This window comes from Dasypus novemcinctus, chromosome 2 (genome assembly GCF_030445035.2).
Source record: "Dasypus novemcinctus isolate mDasNov1 chromosome 2, mDasNov1.1.hap2, whole genome shotgun sequence".
In the NCBI taxonomy this organism is placed as follows: domain Eukaryota; kingdom Metazoa; phylum Chordata; class Mammalia; order Cingulata; family Dasypodidae; genus Dasypus; species Dasypus novemcinctus.
This window is the reverse complement of record NC_080674.1, coordinates 186,811,302-186,828,611: the sequence shown is the minus strand read 5'-3', so window position 1 is coordinate 186,828,611 and position 17,310 is coordinate 186,811,302. Positions and strand designations below refer to the sequence as shown.

The 17,310-nt window shown below is 60.4% G+C and overlaps 1 protein-coding gene across 2 annotated transcripts; it reads left to right on the top strand.

The window, feature by feature from the left end:
• The first annotated feature begins 329 nt into the window (after positions 1-329).
• On the top strand, positions 330-11,381 carry SNCB (synuclein beta). Of its 2 annotated transcripts, none has more exons than XM_004460004.3 (6): positions 330-417; positions 1,034-1,163; positions 4,136-4,177; positions 4,380-4,498; positions 8,027-8,116; positions 8,441-11,381. In XM_004460004.3, exons 2-6 carry the CDS (start codon positions 1,043-1,045, stop codon positions 8,471-8,473), a joined length of 405 nt encoding a protein of 134 aa, XP_004460061.1. In that variant the 5' UTR covers positions 330-417; positions 1,034-1,042; the 3' UTR covers positions 8,474-11,381. The 2 variants fall into 2 exon arrangements, with proteins under 2 accessions (XP_004460061.1, XP_058138641.1); XM_058282658.2 differs by lacking the exon at positions 330-417 and adding an exon at positions 436-659 and having other exon boundaries at positions 8,441-8,563.
• Positions 11,382-17,310: the final 5,929 nt, after the last annotated feature.

Below are 17,310 nucleotides of genomic sequence, written 5' to 3'. Positions count from 1 at the left end.
CGCAGCCAGACGAAGCTCCTGGGGCAGGACGTCAGGCCCCCGGGTTTCCCCAGCGGCGCTGCCCGGGCCGCGCGAGGCTGGCGGGCTCCGCGGAGCTGCCGCCTCCCCGCCCCCTGTCAGTCAGGCCGAGGGGGCGGCGCGGCCGCCGGGGGGGGGCGCTGAGCTCAGAGCTGCCGCAGCGCGCGAGTCGGAGCCGGAGCCCGAGCGCCAGCGCGCGAGCGAGCCGGGCGCCAGGAGCGAGCGGAGGCTGGCGACGCACCCGAGGCCCGCGCCCCGCTGCGCCGCGGCTCAGGGCCCGCGCCCCGCCTGCCGCCGACCGCCCCAGCCGCCCCGAGCCCCTCCCCGCCCGGCCTCGCCGAGCCCCGCGTCCGCCCGCCGCTCCCGCCGCTCCGGCCCCAGCCCGGGCCCCGCAGCCAGGTGAGGCGGCCGCGCGCCGGGCGCCGGGGACGGGGAAGGCGCTGCGGGCGGAGATGGGGCAGGGGATGGAGAAGGGCGCGAGGGGAGAGGGGCGCGGGGCGCGGCGTGTTAGTCTGCGCCCTGGGGTGCGTGCCTGCTCCTCGGCGGCTAACCGTCCGTGTGGCCGTGCGCCCGCGCCCGTGTGCCCGTGCGTGTCAGGGGGTCCGCGCACGTTGGAACGCCTGCGTGTCCTGTGTGTGCACGTGAGTGTGTCCGTGGGTGTCTGTGTGTGTGTGTGCACGGCCGTGGGCTCCTGTCGTGCACGCACAGGCAGGCCCGGGGCTTCGCGCCGAGCGCGGCACCCGGGTTCCCCGGGCACTGCAGGTCGCGGGGCCCCCGCAGAACCCAGGCGCGGCCCTTCCCGCAACCTCCGGTTTCAAGGACGCGGGGACTCAGCGCGGCCCGGAGGCCACGCGCTGGGGCGGGGGTGGGGGGTTGAGAGCAGGGAAGGGGACTCCGGGTTCGGAAGGGCGCTGCGGTCTCCGGAGGGAGGGGCGAGGGCCCCCGCGTCCGCTGGGGGAGGGCCGGAGCCGGGGTGCGGGAGCAGACACCGCGGCCGTGTGTTCGCCTCCTCCAGGCCGCCGGCATGGACATGTTCATGAAGGGCCTGTCGATGGCCAAGGAGGGCGTCGTGGCCGCCGCCGAGAAAACCAAGCAGGGGGTCACCGAGGCCGCGGAGAAGACCAAGGAGGGCGTCCTCTACGTCGGTGGGCGAGGCTGCGGGGGGTGGGGGGTGTCTTGGAGGAACAGGCCGGCTCCTTAGAGGGAGTGAGGGGTCTGGCAGGAGGACGTGAGTCAGCAGACGAGGTGAAGCAGGGGTCACTGGGGACAGAGCGAGTCCCGGCAGCCTGGGTCCCTGAGGAGCCCGGAGTGGGTGGTCGGGCAGTTGGGAGGGGAGATGAGGGTGGGATTTCCCCTGAAAGGCCGGAGACCAAGGCAGCGGCCAAAGCAGATGGCCTTCTCTTGCTTAATTTCATTATCACGGTCAGTATGCAGTTACCTGGGGCTGAGCCCAAGTACCGTGGGAAATGCCATCAGCCACCCTTGGCTGGCTGGATGCTCCCAGCCCATTCTGCAAAGCAGGGAAACTGAGACTCCTGGAGGCTGAACTGCCTTGCCCAGGCTGATGAAACCTCCGGCTGGGCTTTAGCCCTCCCCTGGTCCCACAGCACCCCCTCCAGAGGGTTTGTGGTCCCCCCTCCCTGCGGCCCCCAGCTGGGGTCTAGAGCAACCGGGGGCTCTACGAGGGAGAGGAGGCCGAGACTGCAGGGTTATTTGCATAAAAGGGGAAGGAACAGAAAAGGCCCTCTACTGAGTCCATCTGGTGATTCAGGGCTTGCGTGTGTGGGGAGCAGGTGTAAATGTCCTCACACACAGACTCAGAAAGGCTGAGCCATCTACCTGGGGTGCCGACGTGCTTGGGATTGTGGTCGCTTGCCAAATATTTATCAGACACCTACTATGTACCAAGTGTGGTGTGGATGCTGGAGCTGCCTGCTCTTCTAGATCAAACAAGAAAATACCAGATGGTGATACAGAGCAGTTCAGGAGTGGGATTTGACACCAAGTGGTTGAGATAGGGACTACTGTGGTAGTCAAGAGGCGGTGACAGAAGCTAAGGCCTGAATCCTGAGAAGGAACTAGGTATGGGTGGGGGGGGTTGTAAGGTAAGAATGGCAGGTGCAAAGGCCCCGAGGTGGATTAGTCAAGAAGAGGTGACAGGAGCTGAGCCTGAATACTGAGAAGGAACCAGGTGTGTGTGTGTGTGTGTGTGTGTGTGAGGGGTGAGGATGGCAGGTGCAAAGGCCCTGAGGCTAGCAGAGATCGGGCTAGAGGAGCCCCGATGGCAGGAAGCAGTTGGTAGGAGATGAGATCAGAGAGGCTGGCCAGGGCCTTCCGGCCAGGGCAAAGCATTCTGACACACCCCACGAAGGCCAGAAGAGGTGGACAGTAGGGGACGGACAAGATCTGATGACAGTTTAGAAAGGCCCCTCCAGTTGTTAGATGCTGATCAATTGTAGGGAGGCCGCTGGGAGGTGAGTGAGGCCACCAGATGAGGATGGCTGGGGTAAGGGCAGTGGTGATGGGGACGGGGAGAAGACCTGGTTCTGGCCTCCCACCCCCCACCCCGCCCTGTCACTCCTGTTGAACCCCCGGCACCCCAACAGTGGTGTCCCTGTTAACAGACTGCCCCATTCAGCTACCCTGCCCTTCCCCGTAGACCAGCACCTCCTGCCTCCTCCCACCTGCCCAGGAACCCCTGGAGGCTCTCCGTTTCCTACCCGTGGAAGCCTCAGCTCCCGGTAGCCTGGCAGGCAACACCTGTTGGGCTCCTGCCTCAGTCTACCTTTCCAACGTCATTTCTCATCATACCTGGACGCCCGGACCCACTTCATGCCGGCCCTGGAATCACCCCCCTCGGTGCCTTGCCTGCATGCACCCTCCGCCTGGACTACCCTCCGCAGCCACCTTTCGGCATGTGCACCTGCCCCCCAGTTGTCAAGGCCCAGGCTCGGTCAGTCACCCTCAGTTCCCCAGCTCCCTCCGGAGGCTGGAAACCATCTCCCAGCACTCGTGGTCCAGGCATGGACTCTGCGCTTCAGACAGCGAGCCGCTGGCCCTGGAGCCTGGCCCAGAACACCACGAACAAATGTTTGTGGGATGGATGGGGGAGCGGGGCACGCAGCCGGCCCCCGCCTCCTTCCCGCCTCAGCCTGCCTAGGTCCCCATTTCAGGGTTGCCGCAGCTTCAGGATGGGGGCCCCACTCAGGCTCGGCTGAGGCTCCTCCTCCCTTCCGCCACCTCCCGGTCAGGCTCTCGCCCTTCCTAACAGCTCCCACCCCCATTTCACCGATAAAGTGACCACCCTCCCGAGAAGGCCCGGGTGCTGTGGCGGGCGACACACAATCGGGGTATCACCCCGGGACCCGGCCTGCACATCAGGCACTCCCGGCTTTGGCCAGAGGAGGTGTTTGTACCCTCCTTAGGGGAAGGGAGTCTTTAAAGGAAAAGGAGAGCGGGGTAGGGGGACACGGCCAGGCTAGGCATGCATCGGGGTGCTGGGCGGACCTTTCAGCACACACAGCTTTTTTTTTTTTGCCACAACCCTACCCCCAGCTGCCTCCCATCCTGAGCTTCACACTCACGCCATGGGGGTTGGAGTTTTAGGGCCAGAGAGGCCTGCACGCCTACTCCAGTCCAGTGCCTTCCCAGTTGCTGGACCTTGAGCCAGCTCCTTTCCCTTCCAGAACTTTCCAGCATTTTTTTTTTCCCAGCTGAGAAACAGGGACGATAATAGCACCCATTTCCCAGGGCTGGGAATAGGTTTAGGTGTCACAGTGCAAGGGGAGTGCTTTGCACGGGGCTGAGCCAAAATCCACTAGAGGGGCAGGGCTGGTTATCAGGTGGGGCGGGGAGTGGATAGACAGTGGGGGGAGGTAATGGGAGTGCTGAGGAAGTAGGGGGGTTCGGTAAGGTGCTGAGCAGTGGGGGGTGGCGTCGGGGCGGGGGTTGTGGGGTGTGGAGGCCTTGTTCGAGGATGCCCGAGGAGCAGTGACGGGGGCAGGTGGCCCACAGCCGGCCTGCCCCCCGGGCCCACTCTTCAGCCCCCCGCCGTGCTGGAATCTCTGACCCCTCAGCCCAGAGCCCTTACATGTGCTTTTTTTTTTTCTCCCTGCAGGAAGCAAGACCAGAGAGGGGGTGGTACAAGGTGTCGCCTCAGGTACCCCCTTCCCCGGGACCTGTGATCTCCAGAGGGCTGAGGGGGGGGGGGTGCACGCTCCAAGGGCTTCTGTGAGGGGAGGGTGGATCTTCCGTGGGGAGGACAAGCCTGGGGCACTACAGCGAGGGGGCGCCCAGGCCTGCCCCTCACCCTGGCCCCCAACCGCCCCCCTACCCGCACCCCGCGGCCCGGTCCCCTCCAGTGGCTGAGAAGACCAAGGAGCAGGCGTCACATCTGGGAGGGGCCGTGTTCTCTGGGGCTGGGAACATCGCGGCAGCTACGGGCCTGGTGAAGAAGGAGGAATTCCCCACCGACCTGAAGGTGAGCTGTGCCCCCACGACGCGCGCGCACGCGCACACACACACACACACACACACCAGGCACCTGAGTAAGCTGCCCCCAACCCCCTCTCCCCCAGAAGCCTGGGGTACAAGCCGCCTTGCCTTACAGTCTGCAGAACCCCGATAAACCCAGCTCACAGCGGGGGTGCATGAAAGTGTGCGTGTCTGGGGGGCCCTCCCCATGACAGTCACCCAGAGCTGGCTGTAGCGTGTCTTGCCGGCGAGGGTGGCCCGGATCACTTCTGGCCCCATCTGCGCACATCTCTGTGTATTCGTTTCATTTCATTCAACAAATATTCATGCCAGGCAGCAATTGTTCTAGGAGTTACCGCAGTGAATGAGATTCCTGCTTCCGTGGCGCTGACATTGTAGTGGGAGAAGATATACCCATAAATAGACGAGATGGTTTCAGACAGGGAACAGTGCGATGAAGGAAAAGATAGCAGGGTGATGGGATAGGGGTGAGGGGATCTACTATAGCTGGGAGGGCTTCTTGGAGGAGGTGACACCTAAGGTGCCAACTAAGGAATGCGCTGGGGGAAGATGTGCAGGAAGAGTATTTCAGGTGGTGGAAAGACCAAGTGCAAAGGCCCCGAGGCAGACATGAGCTTGTTGTGTGAGCTATGTGGGGTGGGTGGATGATCTGTGTCACATTTGTATGGACACATTCCACCAGGGGAGTGGTGGCAGCTGCCCATGTGTGCATAGAAACGGGGCCTTCATTTACACATCCTGGAGGACAAGAGCCCTGGAGCTGGGTTTGAATCCTAGCTCCACTGCTCCTGGCCCTGTGACCCTGAACGAGTCCCATTGTATCTCTGAGCCCAATTCTTTGCCTGCAAAACAGGAGGTGAACACAGTAGGGCTCTTAGGCAGATTGGGGATAATGCAGAGCAGAGGTTCTCAAACTTGGGCACGCATCAGAATCACCGGGAGAACACTTTCAAGTACAGACTGGGGAGCGGATGGAGTTCAGTGGCTGAGCACCTGCTTCCCATGTACGAGGTCCTGGGTTCAATCCCCAGTACCTCCTAAAAAAACAGACTGTTGGGCCCCCTCCCCAGAACTTCTGATTCAATAGGTCTGAGAAGGGGCCCGAGAATTTGCATTTTTACAAGTAGTACCCCTGTGATGCTGATGCCACTGGCCGAGAGACAGCACTTTGAGCACCACTGATTGAACGGGCCTGGCTTTTGCTCGTTTACGAGCTGGGAGTTCCGTAAAAGATGGTGGCTCCACAACCATGTGAGAGGGCCCATGTGATTAGAGGTATGCATGGGTGTCCCACCATCACAGAGCCCACCTGTGCGTGCCAGACACCCCTCCTGGGGATGCACCAGGTCCACCTGCCCCCATACATGCACAGCCCTCTGCCTCCGCGAGGCTGGGGGACTCCTCTTCCATACCGGGTTTGGCCATCCATGTCCATTCGGCGTGAGCGTTCCCATCAGGGGTGGAAGATCCCATACCTGCCTCCCACTCCAGACATCTTGCACCACTGGTTCCTTGCAACAGTGGACTGGGACTCGACTCAGAAGTTCTGGGTCAAGTCCCGCCTCTGCATTGTGCTAGCTGTGTGCCTGGCCCTGTCTCGGCACCGTGATGTCACCCAGCGATGGCTCCCATGCTCTGACCTCTTGTATGGGCGGCCATAGGATTCCCTGGCCCCTCACAAGGTGGAAGGCACCAGAACCGTCCCATTTTCCAGATGAGGAAACTGAAGCTCAGAGAGGGAGAGCGACTTGCCCCATGTCCCAATTCCTGACTGTGTCCCTTCCTTATAAATTGGCGGGAAGGATAATCTCAGGTCCATTTAACGGGAGCCGCCTGCCTCTGGGCTGGGAGCAGAAGTGAGTCAGGCAGGTTGAGACCAGACCTGCCAGCCTCCAGGCTGTCTGTGATGGGCCTTGGCACAGAATCATCTCTTGTGCCGCCTTCCTCCGACCAGCACTTTTTGAGTCCTCAAGGCTCCTCAAGGGAGCTGGAGACCCACAGAGTTACAATCCAACAAACAGCAGCCCTGCAGGGGCACCGGGCGTGAGGGAGCCCAGGCAAGCTCAGGTCAGCACTTCTGAACGTCTGTGCCCACCAGCCTGCTTTACGTAAGGGGGCACTCACTCTCGGGGTCTCATTTGCACGACCCTGGGAGCAAGTGTCTTCTTAAAATTTGCACCCTGGGTGCCTCACTCACTCACCCCTATCCTGGCCCTGCCTCCCCCACTCCCAGGGCAAATGCTGGTCTGACTTCTATCACCACCAATGAGTTGGGTGATTTTTAACTGCCTATAAATGTTATCATAAAGTACTTAATTCTTCTGATCTGGCTTCTTTCACTCAACAGTACCTCGGTGAGATTCAGCCATGCTGGTGGTGTGATTGTGGTGCTTCGTGTACAGTTAGCCCATTGTGGGACTAGACAAGGGTGTACACATCCGACCGGGTGTGGGTGGGCATTTGAGTGGTCTCCAAACCACGTGCTCATGCCGGGAGATTTAACACTGTTTCTTCCGGGAAACTAAGTTGCTGGGTGACGTTGGGCAAACTAACTTCCCTGCCTCCGGGTCCTTAGTGTCCCGATCTGTGAAATGGGGACAATGAGTTAGATAAGGAGATGGAAACTCATATGCTCATAGGGCCCATCCAGGTAATGCCAAGGAGCTGGCTGCCTGGGGTCGGGGTCCCTAGAGCATCCACTAGGGAGGGACAGTGGCCACACATGCAAGAAGGGGAGGTGGTATGCCTCCTGCCGACAGGTTCCCCCAGGGGTCCGGGTATGTGCCAGCCCACATGTGGCCTTGGACTCTGCACAGCCGTGCATGTACCTGAGGTTATTGCGTGTGTCCGTGTGTGTGCACATACATGTGCTCGCCTGCAGTGGCTGGCAGCCCCCTCCACGTGCCCACTGGCCTGGCCTATCTGGGCAGCAGATGCAGGGGGGAGGGGAGAGTCTCAGCTCACTCACCCAAGCAACACCATGAGCTGTTGCTTCCAGCTTATCTTAAAATAGCAGCAGCTGAAGAAATCAGGCCACGGAGGGCCCTGGGGGAGGGATGGATGCAAGGCGGCAGGGGAATGGCACAGAGCCCCTGTCCAGCCCTGTCCCCGTCCCCCGCCTCCCCAGGGCCCCGGGGAGCCCTCCGGGGGTCTCAAGGCCCAGCACAGGGCCTGACACACAGGGAGGGCAGGGGAAAATTGGTGACTGAGTGTGGTGTCTGTCCCTGGTCCTGTGCCGACCAAATGATGGAACTGCAGAAGACTGCCGGGGACTGGGGGAGGAAGTCTGGGGGCCCAGCTCGCCTCCCCACCCCAGCTTCAAGTGCTGATTTGGGGAGATTTACTTCCCACTTCCCAGGCACTCCAGATAAACAATTTAATTAAAAACTGCCAGTTTAATCACCAACACGGTTTCGCCCTCCCCGCTCTGCAAATCCATGCAAAGATACCCTGGGAAGGAATTTGGGGCCCTGCCCGGCTGCCCTTACCAACCCTGCCCCTTCTCTGTCTGCAGCCAGAGGAAGTGGCCCAGGAAGCTGCTGAGGAGCCGCTGATCGAACCCCTGATGGAGCCAGAAGGAGAAAGTTATGAGGAACCACTCCAGGTGAGAGGGCACCTGGGCTGGCCTTCAGGAAGATCCGGGTCATTGCCAGCTGGGGTGGGAGGTCCTTGGCAGGATCGGGTTGGGTCAGGGGCCTCCAGAGTGCCCTTTTCTAGAACCTAGGCTCCCGGGGGTGGGAGCCGGGAGGGGAGGACAGGCGGGGTCTAGTGCTGGGTCCCAGGGATCCCTGCGCAGCTGTCATCGAGCCTCCGGGTTGGGGCCCTGTGTAGGGGGCGGGGCATGCACCGTTCCTCCCTAAGGGGGAGGGGTCTCCGGGCACCCCACCCATTGCTCTTTTTCCATTCCACCCCCACCCCTCTGATGCAGGAGGAGTATCAGGAATATGAGCCAGAGGCGTAAGGGCCCAGGACGGCCCCCCACCAGCAGCACAATCCCTGACCTGCCCCCTCCCCTCTCCCCCCACCACGAGCCAGGGCTGTCCTCCCACCCCTTCCCCCTCAAACACGAGATCTTCCTTCCGCTCCGAGGCGCCCCCTCGGAGCCTGTGTTAGTGTCTGTCCATCCGTCTGTCCTACCCGCCCGCGTCCACCCCTGGGGCGTGGACAGGGCCGGGGCTACGGCCGCGCCTGGGTGCCCCCTCCCCAGCCTAACCCGTCCAGTGTCTGCGCGGATGTAGCATGTTTTCTGTGTTTTTCAACCAAGAGCGGAAAGCGACGGCCCCCTTCGCCTCCGGCAGAGGCTCTCCGAGGGGCTCCGGGCAGCCCCCACAATCCATCCCCACATCGACCCCAGGAACCTTTTTTTTTTCTTTTTCTTTTTAAACCAAAACCAGGAGCCAGGCTGTGCCATGCCCCCTCCCCCCAGCCGGCCCGACCCGAGCGCGGGCGTCGTGTGTTGTGATTGTGGCATGGAGAGTTCCCCCAACCCCCGTGTGAGCGTGTTCCGGGCGGGCGGGCCCGGCCGCCCCCGCCGCGTGTCCACGAATAAAGCCAATCTGTCTGTAGCCGGCGCTGCGCGGGCAGAGCTGGGCGCCGCGTGGGGCGACCGAGGGGGCTTTCGGGCCCCAGCCCTGTCCCACTCCGCTTTTTGGGGCCTGGCACATTTAGCCCAGCGACAAGACTGAGCCCAAGCTCAGGCCTGAGCCTCCCCATCTCCCGCCCGCCCCTGGAGGGCCGGGTGGGGAGAGGGTGCCCCCCAGGCGGGGACTCGCAGCCGGCCGGAACGTGGCCTCGCGCGCCTCCTGCTGGGCGGTACAGCGCCCGCTGGGAGTGCGCCACCCAGGGAGGCCCCGCGCCCCGCAGCGCAGGGGCCCGCGGCTCGCACCTCGGCGCCCACGCACGCCGGGCTGTGCGCGAGACCCGCGTGCACGCGCCCCGGCAGGCATGCGCATGCGGACACGCACGCCGGCCCACGCGTGGCACTCACGCGCCGCGGGGACGTCCTCCGAAAGCAGCAGCGCGGGCCCTGGAAGACGCGGTTTCGTGCAGTCAGGCCTCTCACGCCCCACGCCGCACGCAGAAAACCCCGTCCGAGGGGAAGGGGCGAGGGTAGTCGCCCCAGAGGGGGACGGAGCTCCGGCAGCCCCTCCGGAGAGGCGCCCCGAAGTTTGGGGCCTCGGCCGAAATGGGCGAGGGTCCGCAGTGATCTGGGAAGCCGCCAGAACCCCAGAGCGGAACGGGACCAGCGCTAGGGGGCCCCCGACACCGCCTCAGGTGAAGAAGAAGTGGGCGGGGACGGCGGCAGTGCCGAGAATCCGGCGCTCGATCCGCAAGGAAACACCCCGCTCCTAGGGCGCGCGGAGGCCCCGCCCACACCGATGCCTAGGCCCGCCTCCGCCTTGCCGCGCTCCTGTCCCGATTGGCCGCGCGCAGTCCCCGCCCCTCCCGCAGAATCCCCGCCCACACCGATGCCTAAGCCCGCGTCCGCCTGGCCGCGCTCCTGTCTCGATTGGCCGCGGAGGTCCCACCTGTCGTTCGCGCATAGGCCCCGCCCCTCCCCGCGGAGGCCCCGCCCACACCGATGCCTAGGCCCGCCTCCGCCTTGCCGCGCTCCTGTCTCGATTGGCCGCGGAGGCCCCACCTGTCGCTCGCGCATAGGCCCCGCCCCCTCACTCCGAGGCCCCGCCCCGTCCGTGCGGAAATCCTGCTTTTCTTCGCCGCAGAGGCCCCCAGACCTCGCCTGCGCAAGGCCCCGCCCCTCTCTCTGCGGCTGTTGGGCCTCCTCTGAGTGCCCAAGCCCTGCCTGGGTCTATTCGCCCCGCTCCCAAGTGTCACCACGCCTCCACCCCTGAGTCGTGCGGGGCGGGAGGTGATGCCGGTCCGGGGAAGGCCCTTAACGCGGCGGGAGGCTGGCCAGCTCGGGTCGCCTCGGCCTGCGCTGGAAGTCGCTGGAAGGATCTTTATTTTTCCGGAAGCAGGAGGCAGCTGGCACCCGTGCGTGTCAGGCGCACAAATCGGTGGGCTTTGAGTCTCTGGTTTACGAGGCCGGCGAGTGCCAGGAGCTCCCGATCTCTTTTGGCTGAATGAGAAGGCTACCTACAACCCTCAGGCTGAATTTGGCCAGCAGGTGCTTTTTATTGTGTTAGCGCAAGGTTTTAAAATATTTGAATTTGAGTATCTTCGGGCCGGGCACACCTTTTCTAGTTGGCCAGGGTTCTCCTCCTTCCCTCTTACGGTGCATCTATCCAGTCCAGTCATTTTCATGAACTGCCTGGCCTCTAAAGGATCTGAGTTGGCAACCTCTGCTCCAGCTACCAGCACCTGAGCCCCATTTTTAGATACCCAAACCAGGCTCACCATCTGGCCTGTGGGGGAAGTTGCTCCTTCCGGAGGACTGAGCTGTGCACCTGGCCCTGTTGAGCCTCGATCTGTTCGCAAACCCGTGTACTCGTCCGCCAGGGTCACTTTAAACGCTGTTCCAGGCACGGCCCCAAGCGTCAGCGGGAAATGCCAGCGCTGTCGCCGATGGCATTTCTGGCGTGTGAGAGCACAACTCATGGGCTCCTCCCGCCTGACAGGGACGGGGGTACTTCCCAAGTGCCCAGTGTGTCCCAGGTATCCGACACTTATAACTGCCCTCCAAGCAGGGGGTGTGGCTCAAGCGGTTGAGCACCTGCTTCCAATGAGGGAGGTTTCGGGTTCGGTTTCGATGCCTCCTAAAAAACAAAAAAGCACACAGCAAGCAAACAAATGGAAGGAAAAAAAAACTCAGAGGAGTGTTGAGCGCCGGCTTCCCACAAGCGACGCCCTGGGTTCAGTCTCTGGCCCCAGTACCTCAAAAAAACACAAAAACCAAAAACCCACAACAACACGAAAAACGGCCTTCTGGTCTTGTTCTTAGCCGTATCCTACAGAGGAGGGATAAAGAGTTACCTACCTGCGGCCACATTCAGCTCCCGGCCTGACAAGGGAGCCTAACTCCTTTGGAATTTTCCAAAAGGGACTTGCTCCAGCTCCCAGGGGAGGCAAACGAACAACAATAAGGGTGGAGATTACAGCTGCTTGTGCAGTGTCACAGAGACTGCCGGCGAGATGTGCGTGCGTGGCTTTGAGCTTGTGTGCAAATGCTTCCGTATGTGGTGTGCGAGTGTGTCGTCTGCGTGTCTGTATCTGTGTTCCTGCAGGTACACATGTTGCACACGTAGGTTGTGTGCGATCAGTTAGTCATTCAACAAGTGCCCTGTTGCACGCCTTCCCTGTTCTTGGAAATGAAGAATTGCAGGGAGGATCCTGAAATGATCCCACACCATCAACCAATTCCAGCCATCACAAAACCATCAGCCAGTACGTGGTACCACATCATTTCGAGTTTTGTGAAGAACGTAAAATAGAGTGATGTGACAGGATGGGGGCGCGAGGCGGGTGAGCCACATCAAAACAGGGGGGTCAGGTCAGGCGTCTGAGAGGTGAAGGCGGAGAGGAAACCTGAATGAAAAGGAGGGGCCTGGGAAGATGGGGGAGGGAGCCCTGCGGGAGGAGAAGAGCCACCCGTGTGTGCGTTTGCGTGTACAGCCGGGTGTACCCCCGAGGCCGAGCCCAGCCCCCCCTCGCTCTTCCACCTCAACAGCTGCCCTCAACTCTGCCGGTGGAAATCTGAGCTTTCCCTCGTCCCCCGCCCGGAAGTGGTTTCTTTCATCGCCCCCATCCCGCTCAGCTGTGCACACAGAGACCCCCACCCCCGCCCCCGCCGCCCTGACCGAGTCAGCCCTCGGAGGACCCCCGCTGGCTGGCTGACCGGAACACTGCCCTCTCCCGCTGAGGAAGGGCTGGGGCTGTCCCCGTGTCCCTCCCAGGCTCCCCGCCCCCACCCCCCAGCAATGCAGCTCCACTGCTTTCCCCGGAACTTTATTTTTGTTTTCTCCCTTCCCTATTTATAGCTCTCTCCCCTCCGAACCATCCCTGCATCCATCCCGTTGCCTAGAAACCGGCTCTGGGCTGAGGGTGGGGGAAGGCCAGGCTGAGCCCAGGCGGGGGGAAAGAAAGAGCTGCCAGCACCCCCCAGCACCCCCCCCCCAGGCTCCCAGAAGCCCACCCTGCCCTCCGCCCAGCACCCATCCACGGTGTAAAAGAACAACAAAACGTGGAAAACAGCGGCCTCTGTGAGATCATTTTGGCCTGCTGAAGGGCACCTGCGCATGGTTTCATGTGCTTCTCACCACAGACACCCCGCCCCATTCTCCCAGATGAGGAAACTGAGGCTTCTGGAGACAAAGGCCCCACACCAAAGCCTTCTCAGCAGAAATGTCATCCTCTGGATTTGTTAGTCTTGGGATATTGGCCCGAAAGATTTAAAAACATAAATAATCCCATAACTCCATTAGTGCCAGTTAGCGTAAAAGAGAACATTTTAGCCATGATCCTGTCACACATCACCCACGCCACTGGCTCCCCACCACCTCACCCCCCTGTATATCCCATGCCACCCCACTGTGCCCCCCCACGCCACCATCCATGCCCCCACCATACCAGCCACTGTGCCCTCACCGCACCATCCCACTGTGCCATAACTGCCATGCCCTGCCATGCTCCTACCATGTCCCCCATTCCATCCTGCCATGCCACCCCACTGTGCCCCCCCATGGCACCCCATCATGCCATCCATCCTATCCCCCCCTCACACCTCATCACACCCGGTGGCAGCCCAACTCCTGGCTGGAATGCTTACCATCCCCAGGTCGGCCAGGAGGCCTGAGCGTGCTTGTCCATTCTGTCTTTTCACCAGCTGTGTGACCTTGCACAGTTCACTCACCCTCTCTGAGGTCTGGTTTTCTCAGCCAGAAGGTGAGGACATTCATATCCACTCCCCAGGACAGGAGGGGAATGAAATGAGCTGCCGGGGGAGCTCTGTCGTACACTGTGGGGAGTACAATGTGAGTTCTCAGAATAGTTACTATTGTTAGTGTCATGGGGACCAAAAGGTAAGGCAGGGGGGCCAAGACAGGCCCTGGGATTGGAGTGCGAGCCCCCAGCCTGCACCAGGGCAGAATGACCGGCCTGGGTGGGTGGGCCTGCCCAAGAGCGTGTGCCGAGCTTTGGGAAGAAGAGAAGGACACAGAGGCCCTCCTGTGCGTGCCTCCTTCCTCCCCAGGAGCCGGACCCTAAGTGCCCCCATCCCCTAGTGCCCCCTCTCTCTGTCCCCCCTATCCCCTCAGGCCCACCCCTGCCTTCAAAATAGACTCTCTGGGCAGAATGGGGGAGGGGCTGCCGAGAGGCAGCTGGGCCATGATTCAGCCTGAGTCACCCATCCAAATCCCAGGCCGCCCCCAGTGGGGCCGGGGCCTGCAGCTGTTGGGGTGGTGGGCGGTGGGGAGGGAGGGAGCCAGCCTGCGTGGGCAGCGGGCTGCGCTCCTGTCTTCCCAGGCCAGGGGCCCTGGGGGGGCCCTGAGAGTGGTGCCTGTTGGGGGGTCGGGGTGGGGAAGGTGACCCCTTTGGGCATGATAATGAGGAAGATTTAATAGCTGGAATTTGACTCCCACTTTCTTACTGTGTGGCCCTGGCAAGTTACTTAACCTCTCTGAATTTCACTTTCCTCCACGACAAAATGGGAATAAGAGTAGTATCTTCCTCTGGCAGTTTTTATGTGAGGGATAATGGGATGAACTAATGACCGTGAAACACTTAGGGCAGTCAGTAAATGATACCCCACCACCATTATCATCACTTCGGGCATGTTGGGGGGGTTCTCCCCGAGCGTCTGTATTCAGGGGTGTGTCTGCACAAGCCCTAGGTCATGGGGCATCTGGGTGAGTGTTTCTTGAAGGAGCATGTGAATATATGCATCCCTGAGGCAGATGCAAGAACTTGCCGGAAAGTTCGGTTTATATATGGCTCCATATAATCCCCTACGTCTCCCTCTCACTCACACACACCCCTTCCCTGGAAGCTGTGATTTGCGCAGGCACTGGGGTCAGAAACTGTGGATGCTGTATTGGGAATCTCAGACCTTCTCAAAAGCTTTTGGCCTCAAGCAAATCTGCGATGGGGACAGCTGCCTGGGTGCCCGGGTGTGAACAAGGGGTTGTGTGTTTGATGAAGTGTGAACGTGAGAGATGCGTGCGTGAGAGTGTGTGCGTGCGTGTGTGCGTGTGTGTGTGTAGGGATGGCATTGGGGGTGGCTGCTGTCTTGCTCTGGTACAGTCTGCTTGTCTCCATGGCGCCTGTTGCCACACACGCTTGCTTTTCAGAAAGTCACTAGGATTGTTTATTCCACCCCCGGCCTGGGTGCCAGCCAAGGAGCTGCAGGCACTTGTTTATCTCTTGGTGCGTACGAGTGTGTGTGGCTCCCCAGCGGCAGACCCACCCCAGGTACACACTCACACACACTCACACATAGGCGCGTGTGACCCTGGTGCTTTTAACAGCCTGAGTCCGAACGCCAGGATGTGTCACAAGGCCATCCCAGGCAGGCTCTCTCCATCTGACCAGCCAGCAGCTCAGGTGTGGGCACCCACCAATTTAGCAAACCCCACAGTGTCAGGAAGTGTGAGAGCCAGTTCCCTGGCTTCGGTCCCCAGGCTCCATGCCCACCTCTGGAAAGAGTCACCAAGACCCTGACTGCCCAGGCTTGTGCCGCTGTCCACCGCCGAAGCTGTCAGTGATGTCTGTCCCACCCCGCCACATGCACTGGGGCAGAGAGGTGGTTCTCCGAGGAAAATGTTGTGATGACAGTAAGGTACCCAGTGCTGGGCTGGCTAAATCACACTGGTGCCCACCAAGTGCCTGGTATAGTGTACGTACTTGGTGGGCACCAGTGTGATTTAGTACACGATACCAGGCACTTCTGTTTTGTTTTGTTTTTCTACTTCCATCCCTAGAGCTCTGAGAGCTAAGAGTTACGGATGGTGAAGCTGAGGCACAGAGACCTCAGTCAAGTCCCGCGGCTCATAAATGGCAGAGCCAGGATTTGAAACCACTGCTATCTGCCCCCTTTCTGAGATCCTACTCTGCCTAGCAAATGTTTTGCTTTGTTTTCTGGAAATTTTCATTAAAAAAAATTTTTTTATCAGCCAATCTCCATGGAACGAGAGTGGCTTGAGAGCATGACAAAAGACCTAAGTGGAAAGGGTCGGGGTCCACGTAGCAGGCACTGTCAGTGCTTGGATCCCTTACCAGTTCTGCACCTGCCAGCAAGACCCCCAACCGCCAGCACCTGCATCTTTGTCGAAGAGCTGCTCGCGGGCTGCTGGACCCCAATTTGCCTGCATGCCTTGTGGGCCAGCCATGCAACACCGCCCGGGAAGAGCCCTTCACCAATGTCTGCCAGGTGTTGGGATATAAATATCCAGCTCCCTTGCTCTGGGCCAGGGTAATTCTGAGGCACGTAGTTTACCTTATTTCTCAAAATTTCCCTGCAGGGCTCAGGTTCAGTCACCCACCGTGGCAGCTAGCCTCCGCTCTTGGCTGCTTTCCCTTCCTGGGCCTACTTTCTCACTCCCCTGTTGGTGTCCTTGCATCTCCCAAGTAAACCTCAGCCCTCAATCTTCATCGCAGGGTCTGTGAGCCCCCCAGGGCTTTCGATCCCATCTGCTCATGCCTCCCTGGTCACGCTCTCCCATTCTGGCACCTTCCCCTTTCCCTCTCTATTGGCTTGCCTCCATCGGGATTTAAATGTCTCTGTCCCCTCCATCGTAACCTTCTGTCACACTGTAGAGACTGTCATATCTCTTTTCTCCTTCAAAGCCCAAATTTCTTGAAAACGGTGTCTACACTTGCTCTTTCCACCTCTTTAATCTGATTTACTCATCAATCCTCCACCCCAAGCCTGGCCTCCATCCCCACTCTTGCGCTGACTGTGCTGAACTCTCTTCCCCTTAAGTGCAGGGGCCATCTCTCAGGCAGTGCCCTGTCTTCAAGATGGGTTGTCCCTGCCCTCCTTCTGGAACATTCTCTCCCCTCGACTCCTGCGATGTCACACCCTCCTGGGTTTCTTCCAGCCTCTTAGAGCACTTCTTCTCATTTCTTTTTTGCACCCTCCTCTCCCTCGTTGGTCCCTTCACGTTGGTGTTCCTCAGGACGGACGCGGGCTCTCACCCTGGCCTGTGTGGTCTTTACATCCCCCCATGCACTGTCACCCCTCCCATGGACCGCCATCATCCTCTCGGTCGGGCTGACTTCAGTCTTTGCCCCTCCAGAGTTCAGCCCCGGATGTGGACGTCTCAGTGTGACCGCCCCACATGCCCCTCTCCCCCGCTCATCAGGTGTCTGTCCTCTCTCCATCTGGCTCTCCAAGGCAGGACCTCAGAAAGGCATCGAAATCCTCCTCCCCTCCCCTCCACATCAAGACCCATCAATGTACCCCTAGATTGGCACTGCACCTGTTCCCGCCTCTCCATCCCAATAACTGCTGTCGTGGCCCAGGTGTCACCCCCTTTCACCTGGATGACGGCCACAGCCACCTCCCTCTTGAGCTGGTCCGGCTCAGGCTCCCTGTGCTGTCTTTCCCAGGGGAAATTCTTATTTCTTGCCACACTTCTCACCTCTTGGGAATTTCCCCCAAGCCTCGATTTCTTCATCCATATCCTAAGGGCAATAATATATTTACCATTAAGGACACTAGGAGGAATAAAATGAAATGAATGTGGAGCAGGGTTTGCAAACTCGGAAGCGGAGTGTCCTCGTGGGCGGCGAACCAACACTTTCCAGGGATGCCAATGTCAGGAAGCGGCTCAGCTGCGGGGCGTTGTCCGTGGTGCTGAAAATGAGTCCTGTTCTGAAAGGTTTTCTCCTTCCCGGGGACGA